This window comes from Podarcis liolepis (genome assembly GCF_965112155.1).
Source record: "Podarcis liolepis genome assembly, chromosome: 5".
Classification (NCBI taxonomy): domain Eukaryota; kingdom Metazoa; phylum Chordata; class Lepidosauria; order Squamata; family Lacertidae; genus Podarcis; species Podarcis liolepis.
Genome location: NC_139556.1, coordinates 38,902,721 through 38,917,093, shown reverse-complemented (window position 1 = coordinate 38,917,093; position 14,373 = coordinate 38,902,721). Strand labels below are relative to the sequence as shown.

Sequence of the window (14,373 nt, the reverse complement as noted above, 5' to 3'; positions counted from 1 at the left end):
AGCAAGGAAAGCTTCAGATTTGACCATATCTCTAAATCTTTTTTAACCTCCGTCCAACATTTTTCATAGTTATCTTTAAATAAATTCCCCTTTTTCAGCTGTCATGTTAATCCCCAAATATTTAACTTTCTTAACCACTATTTTTTTCCAGGTTGACACCCATGCTTGCCTGGAAGAATGTCACATGGAATTCAGTGGTTCCATAGTCTTATGCTGGGAGTTTGGCAAGGTCAAGCCAACCATATCATTACATTGAATCCCCCCCCCCTTCCTGGTAGATGTTGACAAACAATGGCTAGCTATTTAAGCCATTTTACCTGCCATTTCCTTCTGTGGATTATGAAGTGGCGTTCAGTACACTGATGGCTGCTTTAATCTAGTTTTGTGGAGGAGGAGTCTTGCACAGCTGTGCTGGAATATGGATTTGCTTCCATGCAGATCAAGGATGTGGCTCTTCATAATGGGTGCAGGCTTGGTCCAAGCCCTTCTTACATCAGAAATATTTTTTAAAAGAAGAATAAATCCAGAAGCTACTATGAATATTGTAAGCCATTAACCTTTTCTTTCCTGTCTTCTTACCTCAAGGAATCTTTGGCAAGAAGTGGTGCTTAATGGTGCTATACTCCATATAACTGAAGTTCATTTTTTTTAATGGGCTGCTGGGATTTTAGAGGGCAAGAAAGTATTTATTATTCTTTTATTTTGAATACATACTTTGTCTTGCCAATGCATCATTGCTCAGCATAGCTTGCAACATTTTCTTTAAAAGAATAAGCAGCCTAAAGTAGTTCCCAGCTTGTGCTTCACTGAACGCCAGTGCTCTGTGAGCTTCATTTAGTTGCTCCAACAGTGGCAACTTTAGCATCTTGCAGAGTTCATTATAATTGCTCAACTGCAAGAAGAAAAATATTTAAGAGGTACACCAAGACCCTCAGCAACAGAAGGCTCCCTTCATTTCTAATTACGCCAGAGGGAGTCAGGAAATCAATTCTTAGATTTCTTTTGAACTGGCAAACAACTGATTGTATTTGGCACATTCACAGTCTTACTACTTTAACTGGCCTTTCACTTATCTGTGTACTCTAGTTACCAATTGTTTTCTGTGAAAATAAGTGTTTAGGCATTTTACAGTCACTATATAACCTTCCCAACCAAACCCTCTTGGCCTCGCAGAGTGAAATTATTTCTTCCAGAGGATATCCCAGTGAGGAATATGAAGTGGTGACAGATGATGGGTTTATCCTGAGTATTAACAGAATTCCTCATGGGAAAAGAAATCAGTCAAACAAGGGTGAGTTTGTGTTTGGAGTTATAATTTGTATGTATGCATAGATACAAATTCTCAATAGTGTGGGGATTTTTCATTATAATTATAATACGACAATTTCTTGCTTTGCAAAAGTTTGACTTATTGCAAGAACACATAGTGAATATGTTTGGTAATGTGTGACTATTCTTATGATTTCTAAGTGTGTCTTTGTTCTATTTTTCCTATAAATTTGAAAGAGATAGTCATATGAATTGTTGTGATTTTTTTTATCTATTTTAGTTTTTTGTGGGAGTTGATTTAGTTTCAAAATAGTGTTTTTGTATTCATCACGGATATATCTGCTTCAGCCATTCATAGAGGGTCACTGTTTTATTTTTTAAAAAAGGAGTGAGAACCTAGTTCACTGTGGAGATAGAGGCACTGCCAGTTTGGTTGCCCAGTGCCTTTGTGTGTGTTGTATTCAGCTTTTCTTGAGGAGTAAGGAGTGAAATGAGATAGACAACCTGAGGCCGAGTAGAGGGTGACAGGAGTAAAGGTGGTGCAATGAAGTACGGGCCCGTGGACTGAGTCTCCTGCTTCCAGTGTCAAGTATCAATTATAAGATGAAAGAGGGAGTGAAGATGAACAAATAATCATGAACCTTATCATCCACTGCAATGTAAAATTAGCCTACATATTTGGTCTGCTCTAATTAAGAAGCAGTAAATGGTACCAAAGGGAGGAAAGAAAAGGTGTATGATTTCAAGGCTGGTGCTCTGGTTCCTCACACTTCTAGTCAAATGAGAGGAACATTGAATTGATGTTATATGTTGATTCTTAAAAATACCCCAGTCTTGCTACTGTCTACTTATAATCCACTTGTTTCTCAAATCTATAAAGTATTAAACTCTCAAATGCTTCCACCCCTCATAACTCTAACGACACGATGCAAAAAAGATTTCGGTGAGCCATTAGATGATACTTTATGTAACAGAATCTGGATAAAACTCCCTTTAAAGATGTTTATGTAAGATTCCAGGGAAATGCACTCAAATGTATACCCATTATTATTGAGTAAACTGACTAAAAACATATTAGTTATGTGTTCAAGAATTTGTATTGCCACTGGCTGATTTATGCACATGTGGTAGCAATACTCCCAAGTTTTTTTTTTGTTTGGGAAAGAAGTTTTTCATGAAGCAAACCTTATCACAAAACAACATATCACTTTGAATCCTAAAATAGCACTTCTATCATATTAGTCAGAAATTGTTCAACAACTTTCCCACAAATATCTCATTAGTGATCTGATGACCACAGCGTGGCTTGCTATTGCAAGGAATTGGAAGTCTCTAAAGGCAGACTTGCTTTGAGATCTGGATCTTACCACTTAGAGAAGAAAACAACTATGTTTCAATCAACCTGGTATAGTTTTTTTAAAAAAAATACGCAACATTGATAGAACACGGTTACAGGAATTGGAGAACACATGACTGTTTGTGGAATGATACATTAGTTTAAAAATTGAAATAACTTAATGTTGTTTAGTCACTTAGTCGTGTCTGACTCTTCATGACCCCATGGACCAGAGCATGCCAGGCACTCCTGTCTTCCACTGCTTCCCGCAGTTTTGTCAAACTCATGTTGGTAGCTTCGAGAACACTGCCCAACTATCTTGTCCTCTGTCGCCCCCTTCTCCTTGTGCCCTCCATCTTTACCATCATCAGGGTCTTTTCCAGGGAGTCTTCTCCTCTCATGAGGTGGCCAAAGTATTGGAGCCTCAGCTTCAGGATCTGTCCTTCCAGTGAGCACTCAGGGCTGATTTCCTTCAGAATGGATAGGTTTGATCTTCTTGCAGTCCATGGGACTCTCAAGAGTCTCCTCCAGCAGCATAATAGTTAAATGCAGTTGAATAGACATTTGGTGCTTCTGTGGCAGGTTGCTGGAATGGTTCCATATTGACTGCTACGTCTTGTACAAATAAGTGAAAACAATAAAACATTTCTTTGGAGGGAGGGGACCTCTGACTTGATTTTCATATTGCATTCTGGAGTAATTCCTTCCAGACTCAAATTTCAGGCATGTGAAATTGCTAGCCATGCATGCTCTGTGTCCCTGTGCCCCAAGTTTATAGTAGGTGATATGCAGTAGCTTCCAGTGAAGTGGCATGTGTGGGGTATCATTGCTTTCCTGATTTCCCAACACTTCACTTCACTGGAGCTCATTGAGAGGAAGAGGGGAGGTGCAAGGTTGGGGGAGCTTGTCTTGGTATGGCATGCAGAGGTGGGAGAATTGGATTGGCTGTGCCAATATGCACAGTTTCCTTCCCTCTCCGTAAGCACCAGAAACCCAGTTTGTTGGGAAGCCACGAGAGCAACAGTGCCCCACCTGCACCACCTCACTGGCTGCTACTTGCAATATGGAATGATAACAATGCCATTCAAGGTTCTGATGGATCACTGTCTTGTTGGAAAGAAACTGAAGTTACGTCTTATAACTATACTTAAACGACTTCCATTTCAGATCCGAAGCTGTAGTGTTTGTGCAACATGGCTTGTTTTGCTCTGGCAGTAACTGGGTGGCAAATCTGGACAACAACAGCCTGGGCTTCATACTGGCTGATGCTGGCTATGATGTTTGGCTAGGAAACAGTAGAGGGAACACCTGGTCCATGAAACACATCAACTATACTGTGGAGCAAGAAGAATTCTGGTGATTCAGGTAGAGGGAGCTTTCTAAACTTCATTATGTGTTTCTGGTTCCTAGTCTTCCTTTTAGGATGATTAATCTGCCATCCTCTTTCTCTTCTGTTTCAACCTTGAACAGTGCCCTGAAAATACAGGATATGCAGGTATAAAAATAAATTTCCAAATAAATATAATTGGTAGTTGTTTCAAACAAATAGCATACATTCTTCAAGTGAAGAATTATATGCTCTTATGAAGAATGGAAGATGGCAGGATTCCCAAAAGATGTGTTCTACAGTGAGTTGGCTTTAGCAGACCCCTTGGCAGACCAACTCTGCATTACAAAGTTGCCTGCAGATGTGACAATGAAGGCTGGCAGTGTTAAACCCACTGTGTGGGAATTCCTTGCAGACAGTCATTCAGGTCATGCATCCACAGCACTGACTAGAGGAGGAATGACCACTGAAGGAGCATAGAAAGAAGAAGTGCCATGGTATAGCTGCATCAGTACAACCTGATGCCCCAACAGCAACAAGATATATGTATCAGATTCTGCATCCACAGCAGGCATTGTAACGCTTTGACTTCACAGCGCAAGGCACACTCTTTAATTGTCTTCTGAGACAGATGGGTGTCAACAGCAAAATGAAGCCGGATAACCCCAGCATAAAGGGATGAAATATGACTTCGGTGAGCTCTGCAGACGTTAGCCGCTTTGAGACTCCTTAGGGTAGTGATAAAGCGGGATACCACATCCAAAATTTTCTCCTTCTCCTCCTCCTCCTCCTCCTCCTCCTCCTCCTCCTCCTCTTCCAACAGATCAGGTTAACTTTGGGTGCCATTAGATTTTATGTGGGAGGACCAAGTGTGATTCCTGGTGATTCCCAGTAAACTTACTAGGCCAGACATGGGGAGGGGGGAAGGGAGGGGAAGCTCACATCATAAATACTGTTACTCGTGAAACTGGCATTTTAAAAAGCTTTAAAAAGGAGGATAAGTAATTGCTTAATCATAATTACTATGTTTTACAAATGTTTATGAAATTGGTAGTTGATGAGTACATGGAGGAGGTGACCTCTTGTGTGCCAGATCCAAACCTGTTCTTGTATTGCGCTGGGTGGAGAACATGGCATGCTCGGCTTACACAATGCAGATCTCACTGCATATTCAAGTCTGTAAATATTCCTTTTCCTTTGCAGTTATGATACAGCCATTTCCTATTACCTTTTATGGGAGACAAAGAGCTATATTTCCTTCTATCCATAAATGGCAGACAAGTAGCCATATATCTTACATTTGCCTCGACAAGGCACCTTAATTACCAGATCATCTTTGCCCTATTGCCCTATTGCCCTATTGCCCTATTGCCCTATTCACTCCAAAACAGATGGCTAAAACAGATGGCTCATGGTAACAGAGATCTTGGGTTCACCTTCTCACACACCATCAATGAAATAAGAATCTAACATAAGAATCTAACATTTCTTACTTTCTAAATCCTTTGCATAATTACATTAAGCCAATATATTTCATACATTAACATAGATAGATTTTTAGAAGGAAAGGCCTTTTCAAAGTAAAAAGGAAACAGCTTCAAAAACAACCTCTTCAATTTACAACCCTCCTTTCCCAGCCAGCTGCTGTTCCTATTAGCTCTTGCCCTTTAACCTTAGGAAAATATGGCTCGAGTCTAATGGGAAGCACATGGTTTTACTATTTACCAACTCTTAGTGTTTTTGCAGCTTGATTGTATTCTGTAATATGTAGGGTCACTGTAACCTTTGCTCCCAGCCTGTAATTTCCTTTTACAACTTTGAGAAACTCGTCTCCTGCTAATGCTATAAATCAGAGGGGTCCTGTTTAGGAAGATAAACAGCTGCCAGATAAACAGCTGGTTTCTGCCTGGCATGAAACATACAAACATTTGCAAATATATCTTTTTAAGCTCATTTTAAAATACAGGCCTTGATCAGATGCCTCACTGTAAGTATTTTGGAATGTACAAAGTAAAAATGAATTTATTTTGTGGAGCAGTTATATGCTTTGCTCTAAGCGAATTTCCCTCTTGTTTGGTAACACAATATTGGGACTGGCAACTAGTTTAGAGTGTTAAGGTGATCTCCATAAAGAGGTTCATATAACTACTACTTAAACAAGGATTCTTGCATGATATCCAGATTATGAGCTCTGGTACACTGCTTTTGTTCAAACAAACTAAATGGAAGTGAAGTGGCTGTTGCACTTTGTGATAAATTTGGCTAAGCGTTTTGCTCTTTCATACAGTCAAATGGAAGTATACATATCTCACTGGCCAGCTGGGTCATCGGTTCAAAACATACTTCACTGGAGTCAGGTAGAATATTTAACAAATGTATTTAACAAATATATTTTGCTTTTATGCTGAAGGATTTAAAGCCAAATAAGATTTTTGGGTTTTTAAAGTTACCAAACAGCAGTATTTCACCAGCAACAGATATAATCATTCCCCCAGTGGATTTTTTTTTAATTGAAAATATATTTCCTCTGTATGTAGATGAACATATATTAATTTTCTGTGGTGTTTTGTTGACATGTGTTTTAATAAATAACCCAGGTGTTGTGAGTGCAACCGCAACCTCTGCCAACCTGCTTGGACTACAACTCCCATCAGCCAGGCCACGCTGGCTGGGGTTGATGAGAATTGTAGTCCAGAACATCTGGAGGACTCCAGGCTAGTGAAGGCTGTGTGTTGTAGCATAAGGCAGGCCAAGAAGGGCTATGATTTGGGAGTACGTGGTCTTGAATGTAGTCACTGGTAACATCTGCGTGGCCCTGTGAAAAGAATGGGGTTGGGGAATCCTTTTGACACCACAGGACAGCTTTTTATCAGGATTAGTTTCATCCCGATGGAGTACAGGATCAGGTTTAAGGTGCTAATTTTAACCTTTAAAGCCCGATACGGCGTAGGACCCTCGTACCTACGGAACCACCTCTCCTGGTATGTCCCACAGAGAACTTTACGGTCTTCAAACAAAAACATCCTGGAGGTCCCAGGCCACAGAGAGGCTAGGCTGGCCTCAACCACGGCAAGGGCTTTTTCGGCTGTGGCTCCGATCTGGTGGAACGTTCTGTCACAAGAGACTAGGGCCCTGCGGGACTTGACATCTTTCCACAGGGCCTGCAAGACAGAGCTGTTCCACCAGGCCTTTGGCCAAGGCACAGCCTGACCCCCTCCTTTGGTAATTCTTCACAGAACTCTAGCCCAATGGTTGCCATCAATTTGATTTGAACTGATTTTATAATGAATTGATTTTAGAATGCTGTATTACTTTACTGTTGTTAGCTTCAGCTGGGGAGGGCGGGATATAAATAAAATATTATTATTATTATCATAGGTCACATTTAACAGCAGGGTGGGACCGCCTACCTGTCAATTACCTGATGTAACAATGGAGGATTTCAAAGCATGTTGCAAGTCCCTCCCTTTAGTGTTAGTTGGAGATTCTGATGCAAACCTCTTGCTGATTTGTTTTCCCGAGTCTTTCAATGAAAACGCCTCTCTGAGCTGCAATCTCAGCTGGTTAGTAGGTGGGAGTCTTTGGAGAAAGTGTGTGGGCCAACCTGGGTCCCCTGGCAGAATAAGGTTGTCTTGTGGAGTGAAAGTTCCTGATCTCTGCAATATATTTCACTTCTGCACAAGGGGTTACATGAGCTACTTATCCATGTAATCTAGCTGCCGGAGCAGAAAGGAAAATTCAGATTACATGACAAAAGAAATTTGCAGCCCATAAGTTAAATGAGAATTACTTCCAAGTAAGTGTAAATTAGACAACTCCTAAGTGGTAGTACATCTCTCCATCATTCTCACTATAGCAAGTCAGTTAAGAACTGATTAAGCCCACCTCTTAATCCATATATACCGTATTTTTCGCTCTATAACACGCACCCGACCATAACACGCATGTAGTTTTTAGAGGAGGAAAATCCGTAGGCATGCCACCCGTAGGCATTCCCTCCATAACACGCACAGACATTTCCCCTTACTTTTTAGGAGGAAAAAAATGAGTGTTATGGTGCAAAAAAATACGGTAAATAAAAGTAAATTACACCTGCTCCAGTTTATATCTAGTCCCCATCAGATCCAAATAAATAATAATAAAGAGAAATTAACCATCTATCTTGATGGCAAAAAAGCAGAAAACAGACAAAATTCAATTCAATCCCACAGTGTCAGTGTCTTTTAAATTGTAAAAAAGGAGCAAAGGAAATAAAAAATAGTCCTTAGAATATATATATTAAAAACACACACAATGTCAACATCCCACTTTCTTCTCTTTCCCTCCACAATATTTAGAATTCTTTCCAGTTTGGCTCTCTTGTTAGAAAATATTTATAAAGTCTAAAAATTCTGCATCCAGTGCTTTAGGCAAATCACAGATTAAACTCAGCTCATTGCCTGGAATGCTTGTTAAAAATAACCATTAGCCAGTATTTTTATCATACTTAATTTAGTCCCTGCAGATTTTTTCCATGCAGATAAATACCCACAGCCGGGGGGGGGGGAGAGGTTTCGGAGGCCCTTAAGGCAGTTTGCTGTGGGTCTCGATCGCGCTGTGTGTCTGTGCTCAATCTTGGATCTTCCCTGGCTCCCTTGGAAGTTTTGGGAGCTCCTAGAGAGCGTCCTTTGACACTGCTGGACCCTTTGGAACCCAAACTTTTCCTTCGGACTTTTTTGAGGAGGTGCTTTGCCTGAGCACCCTTCCCGCTTCCTCACAGCAATCAGGATGCTCAGAGCGAGCAGTCTGCCTGCAGACCTGGAAGTGCCTTTAATGGAGGCGTCGAAACATAAGTGGACTTCTCATCACAAATAGTAGTCATGGAGAAGGGAAATGACTTGCCCCTAATTTTGCACAGTAATGTATATTGGAAGGTATATCTGATCTTCCCAAATATCATGCAGGGTAGAGTGGAGATAAGTTCCTTGCTAGCACCTGTGGTATTGTATTGATGATGTGCAAACTATTTTAATGAATTTTTTCTGAAACATGATCTTGGATTGAACTAAATTTTGCTCAGAGAAGTATTGAAATTAATTACCATGACTAAATTGAATGCCACCCCACTGGCCATAACACAGTTAGGAAGACCAGCTCTACATTCAAGTGTTCCAAAACACTAAATCTGCATCCTGAAAGCAACCTGACATGTCACAGTTACTGAAAGACTGGCACCTTGAGACTAAGCACAATTGGAAAGAATTTTTGAAATATGCACTGATATCAGTCCCTACTTGTTGGAATGAAGGTTTTGTGCATGTATTAGAATGCTGCCCTCCATGGTAGAACACCTGCTTCACACCTAGGAGGCTCCATGTTCTGCCTGTAGTATCTCCAGGTGGGATCAGGAAAGAGCCCATTGTGAAGCCCTGGAGAACATCTGCCAGTCAGTGCAGAGCAGTGGTGGGGAAGTGGATGTGATCAGGAGGCTCGGGCCTTATCTTCCCCAACTGTCAATCACCTGATGTCACAATCCTGTGAGGTGAGCCAGCTGATTGTCATGGCTTGCAAAGCTCCGTGTGTAGCAATATGCCAATTCCAGCAATCGGCTGATAGCGAGGCTTTCCAAAGAGTGCCAATCTCTGCTAATATCTTTGTTCTAGCAATGTCTGAACCTGTGTACATCTTCGGGCGTTAACTTTATTAGAGTAATATTTTCAAGACTGAAATGTTGTGAATAGTTTTCCTTTACTTGTTCTGCAGAACTAACTTATGGGAAGCCACTTTTTGTAACTTCACAGCTCTACATGTTTGCAACTTGTACTTTGTTCTTTAAAGGCATACCTGCACTTGATGAACTATTTTAATGAAGCTTCTCAAAAACATGATTTGGATGGTATTGAACTAAGTTTTACAAAGTTACCATGTTATCATTAATTACCATATTACAAAGTTATCATTATTTACCATGACTAAATTGAATGCTACCCACTCTAGATTCAGAGTATTCCAGAACAATAAAGCTGAAATCTGAAAGCAACCTGATGGGTCACACTGACTTAAAAGCTTGCACCTTCAGATGAAACACAATTGGAAATGAGTTTCAATACCCGCATTGATATCCGTTCCTACTTGTTGGACTGCAAGTTCTGAGCATGTATTAGACCTTAGCTCAGTAGTAGAGCACTTGCTTCACCCCAAGGAGGTTCCATGTTCTGCCTGTAGTATCTCCAGGGAGGCACAGGGAAGAGACACTTTGGAAACCCTGGAGAACTGCTGCCAGTCAGCGTAGGAGGCTGTGAAGGGCCTGTGTGAGTGCCTGGAGGCAGTTGGAGGATGGATGGCGGCTAACAGATTGAGGTTGAATCCTGACAAGACAGATGTACTGTTTTCAGGGGACATGGGGCAGGCTGGTGTGGAGGACTCCCTGGTCCTGAATGGGGTAACTGTGCCCCTGAAGGACCAGGTGTGTGTATCAAGGATTTTAAGGTACCAGTGACCAACTCAAATAGTGTCCAAGAATTGACAGATGCAGCAGTGGAGAAAAAGAAAGTGATGTTTATTGCTGAGCAATAATTGACCCAGTGGAATCATTTACAAAAGACTGGGCTCTTGTGCCCAGAGTCTTTATACCTGAGTGCATACATCATAGATCATGACATAATCGGATACAATCGCAAACGGCAGTAAAAATAAACGAATGAGCGCATTCAAGCTTTGCTCCCTGATCATGTAAAGAGTTCCCTCCCAACTTCTGCTTTTACAGTCTGAACATGCAGTTTTAACCTTTCCCCCAGATTTATGGCAAGAAACAGAAACTTAAGGCAAAAAGGGAACTTTGGCTGTTGTGCTCCTACACGACCATCTGCTATACTGGGACATACTGGGGTTGGCATCAGTTAGCATCATCCTGTTTAGCTGCTCAGGACCCTGTCTGGTACAGGGGGGAAGTGCCAGCACATCAGATTTATTGCTTCCCCCCCTTTTGTTCAGTGAGACATCGAAGAGAACAAGGGAGGGTACTAGGGCAGAGTTCATTTAGGACCTTTCAGCTCTAAGCAGTTTGCTATAAGCTAAGCAGAAGCTTTCACGATTCAAACATGGTTTATATAAAATCATCATAGAAATATCTGGTTATATATGTATATATGGATAACTGATAACTGATTATATGGATAACTGATTATATGAAAAGCATAAGGGTAAAATTCCTCCAGGTTCTGCTTCAGTGAAGCCTGGGAGTCATTTTGGACTCACAGCTGTGCATGGAGGCACAGGTCAATTCTGTGTCCAAGGCAGCTGTTTACTAGCTCCATCCAGTATGCAGGATGAGACCCTACCTGTCTCACCAGAGTGGTGCATGCTCTAGTTATCTCCCGCTTGGACTAATGCAATGCACTCTACGTGGGGCTACCTTTGAAGGTGACCCAGAAACTATAAGCAATCCAGAATGCGGCAGCTAGACTGCTGAGTAGCCTAAACCCTCTGGAATGGGGAAAAAAAACCACCCCACTAGGCTTTCACTTTCACCTAGAATGGACCATCTCCTGAACTGCAAACTTCTCTGCTTTCCAAATACACACTGGTACATAAGTTAACGTCCATGCATACAAACATCACATTTTATGCACACCAAACCTTTAACCTGAGCACTTTAAAAGAAAATGTATATCTCAGATGTCAAAGGCCAGGGCAAAAAGACATGTCTTCACCATATGATGGAAACTATACAAGTAAGATGGCAGATGCACTTTTGTGAGGAATAGAAGCTGCCAGAGAGATTGTTCTCTGCTAGGCACTCACCACCCCGAACCTCTGCTACCAAGCAGGCCCCATCTGCTGAGATTAACATTTGCAAGGATCTGTAGGGAAAGACATGATATTTCAGATATTCTGGGGCCTAATTCATTCTGTGCTTTAAACACTAATGTGGGCACCTTGAATTGGGTCCAGATGTCTGTACCCATGTGTTTTAAAACAGGTTGTATACGCAATCTTAGCCAATATCCTGACTGCTTCCTTTTGTAAAGTTGAGGTTTCTGAATCATCTTCAGGGGCAGCCTATGTAGCACAGATTGAAATAATCCAGGATAATCACTAAACAATAAGTCTATTCCTTTCAGGAGACTGCAACTCCATCTTGAACAGTCCATCTTCACACTTTCCTGTCTGGAGAACTTGAAACACATAGCACTTATGTTCTTTCAGAATTCAGTTTTTTAAAAATTGATCCACATCCTGCCTGTCACTGTCTCCAAATACTGGTCTAGCACCTCAACGGGTTCTTGGGTCCTCATGCCATTATGATATTGGGAGCTTTATCTACAGCCCCTTTCCTAATGATCCCCAGCATGAAATCCACCTTTCCCCCCTTCAAAGCAGCCACACACTGGGTCAACATCTTTAGCAAGCGATCTACTATGACCCCATGATCTCAATCACTGTCAGGACAGACCCCAGGAGCTTATACAGTATATGAAATTAAGATTTCCTGTTTCTTAGCAGTTTCCAATCCACAAGAGGATCTCTTCTCCTACTCCCTGAGTGCTCTGCTTACTTGGGAGACTTTGGTGTGGTTTTTCTGTTTGCTTTTTACTCATCAGGTCAGCAGATGAATTGCGATGGCAAATGAAAAGAGAGCATAGATCCAAGGAAAGAGTTTCGTAAGATTCGTACAACTGTTGAGTTGGAAGGGACCATGGAGTACATCTCGTAAAACCCAGGAATCTTTTTGCCCAATATAGGGCTCAAAAGCATGCTCCTGAGATTAAGCAGGTTTATCAAGGCTCACTTGCGTGAACTCAGTGGAAATGACTTCTGAGTAGGTTGGAAGTTAAGCAAGGAACAATTCCATCACACCATTACATTAAAATTTTTCTTCTCACCAGGGAGGCATTGCTTGTAATTGACAAACAGTAGCAAGCTATTTAAGCCACCTGTAATTTCTTCCTGTGGAATATAATGAAGTGCATCTCATCGACAGTTGCTTCAATCTAGCTCTGTGGAGCAGGAGTCATATATCTGTGCTGGAATATGGATTTGTTTCCAGGCAAGTCAAGGATGTGGCTCTTCATATTGGGGGCAGGGCTTGTCCTAGTCCTCCTTACTTCAGAAATACTTTTTAAAAGAAGAAAAGTAAATCCAGAAGCTACCATGAATATTGTAAGCCATTAACCTTTTCTTTCCTGTCTTCTTACCTCAAGGAATCTTTGGCAATAAGTGGTGCTTAATGGTGCTATACTCCATATAACTGAAGTTCATTTTTTTAATGGGCTGCTGGGATTTTAGAGGGCAAGAAAGTATTTATTATTCTTTTATTTTGAATACATACTTTGTCTTGCCAATGCATCATTGCTCAGCATAGCTTACAATATTTTCTTTAAAAGAATAAGCAGCCTAAAGTAGTTCCCAGCTTGTGCTTCATGGAACGCCAGTGCTCTGTGAGCTTCATTTAGTTGCTCCAACAGTGGCAACTTTAGCATCTTGTAGAGTTCATTATAATTGCTCAACTGCAAGAAGAAAAATATTTAAGTGGTACACCAAGACCCTCAGCAACAGAAGGCTCCCTTCATTTCTAATTACGCCAGAGGGAGTCAGGAAATCAATTCTTAGATTTCTTTTGAACTGGCAAACAACTGATTGTGTTTGACACATTCACAATCTTACTACTTTAACTGGCTTTTCACCTATCTGCGTACTCTAGTTACCAATTGTTTTCTGTGAAAATAAGCGTTTAGGCATTTTTTAGTCACTTTATAACCTTCTCAACCAAACTCTCTCGGCCTCGCAGAGCGAAATTATTTCTTTCAGAGGATATCCCAGTGAGGAATATGAAGTGGTGACAGATGATGGGTATATCCTGAGTATTAACAGAATTCCTCATGGGAAAAGAAATCAGTCAAACAAGGGTGAGTTTGTGTTTGGAGTTATAATTTGTGTGTGTGCATATATACAAATGTTCAATAGTGTGGGGAATTTTCATTATAATTATAATATGACAATTCCTTGCTTTGCAAAAGTTTGAGTTATTGCAAGAACACATAGTGCATTTGTTTGGTAATTTGTGACTATTCTTATGATTTCTGAGTGTGTCCTTGTTCTATTTTTCCTATAAATTTGAAAGAGATGGGCCGTATAAATTGATGTGGTCAAGCATATTTTACTCTTTTCCTGAGCTATTAGAGAAATGGAAAAGTATGGTGGCAGGGAGAAAGGGAAGCTAGAGTAAGTGGTTCACAGTCCATGTTGACTGCAAGTCATGAATTGGTTGTGATATTTTTTATTTAATTTAGTTTTTTGTGGGAGTTGATTTAGTTTCAGAATAGTAGTAATAATAATAATAATTTATTATTTATACCACGCTCATCTTGCTGGGCTTCCCCAGCCACTCTGGGAGGCTTCCAAAAAAAATATTAAAATACTGTAATACATCAAACATTAAAAGCTTCCCTAAACAGGGCTA

The 14,373-nt window shown here is 40.8% G+C and overlaps 1 protein-coding gene across 2 annotated transcripts in view; it reads left to right on the top strand.

Moving 5' to 3' along the window:
• The first annotated feature begins 507 nt into the window (after positions 1-507).
• The window catches only part of LOC310706829 (putative lysosomal acid lipase/cholesteryl ester hydrolase), a 36,958-nt gene continuing 23,092 nt past the window's right edge, over positions 508-14,373 (top strand). The window contains exons 1-2 of one of the 2 annotated variants that reach the window (XM_083503166.1): positions 508-544; positions 13,702-13,819. In XM_083503166.1, the coding sequence (XP_083359292.1) occupies positions 536-544; positions 13,702-13,819 (127 nt within the window). In that variant the 5' untranslated portion in view covers positions 508-535. Of the gene's footprint in view, positions 545-12,855; positions 13,074-13,701; positions 13,820-14,373 lie in introns of those variants that run through there. The other variant, XM_083503165.1, reaches the window with a different exon arrangement.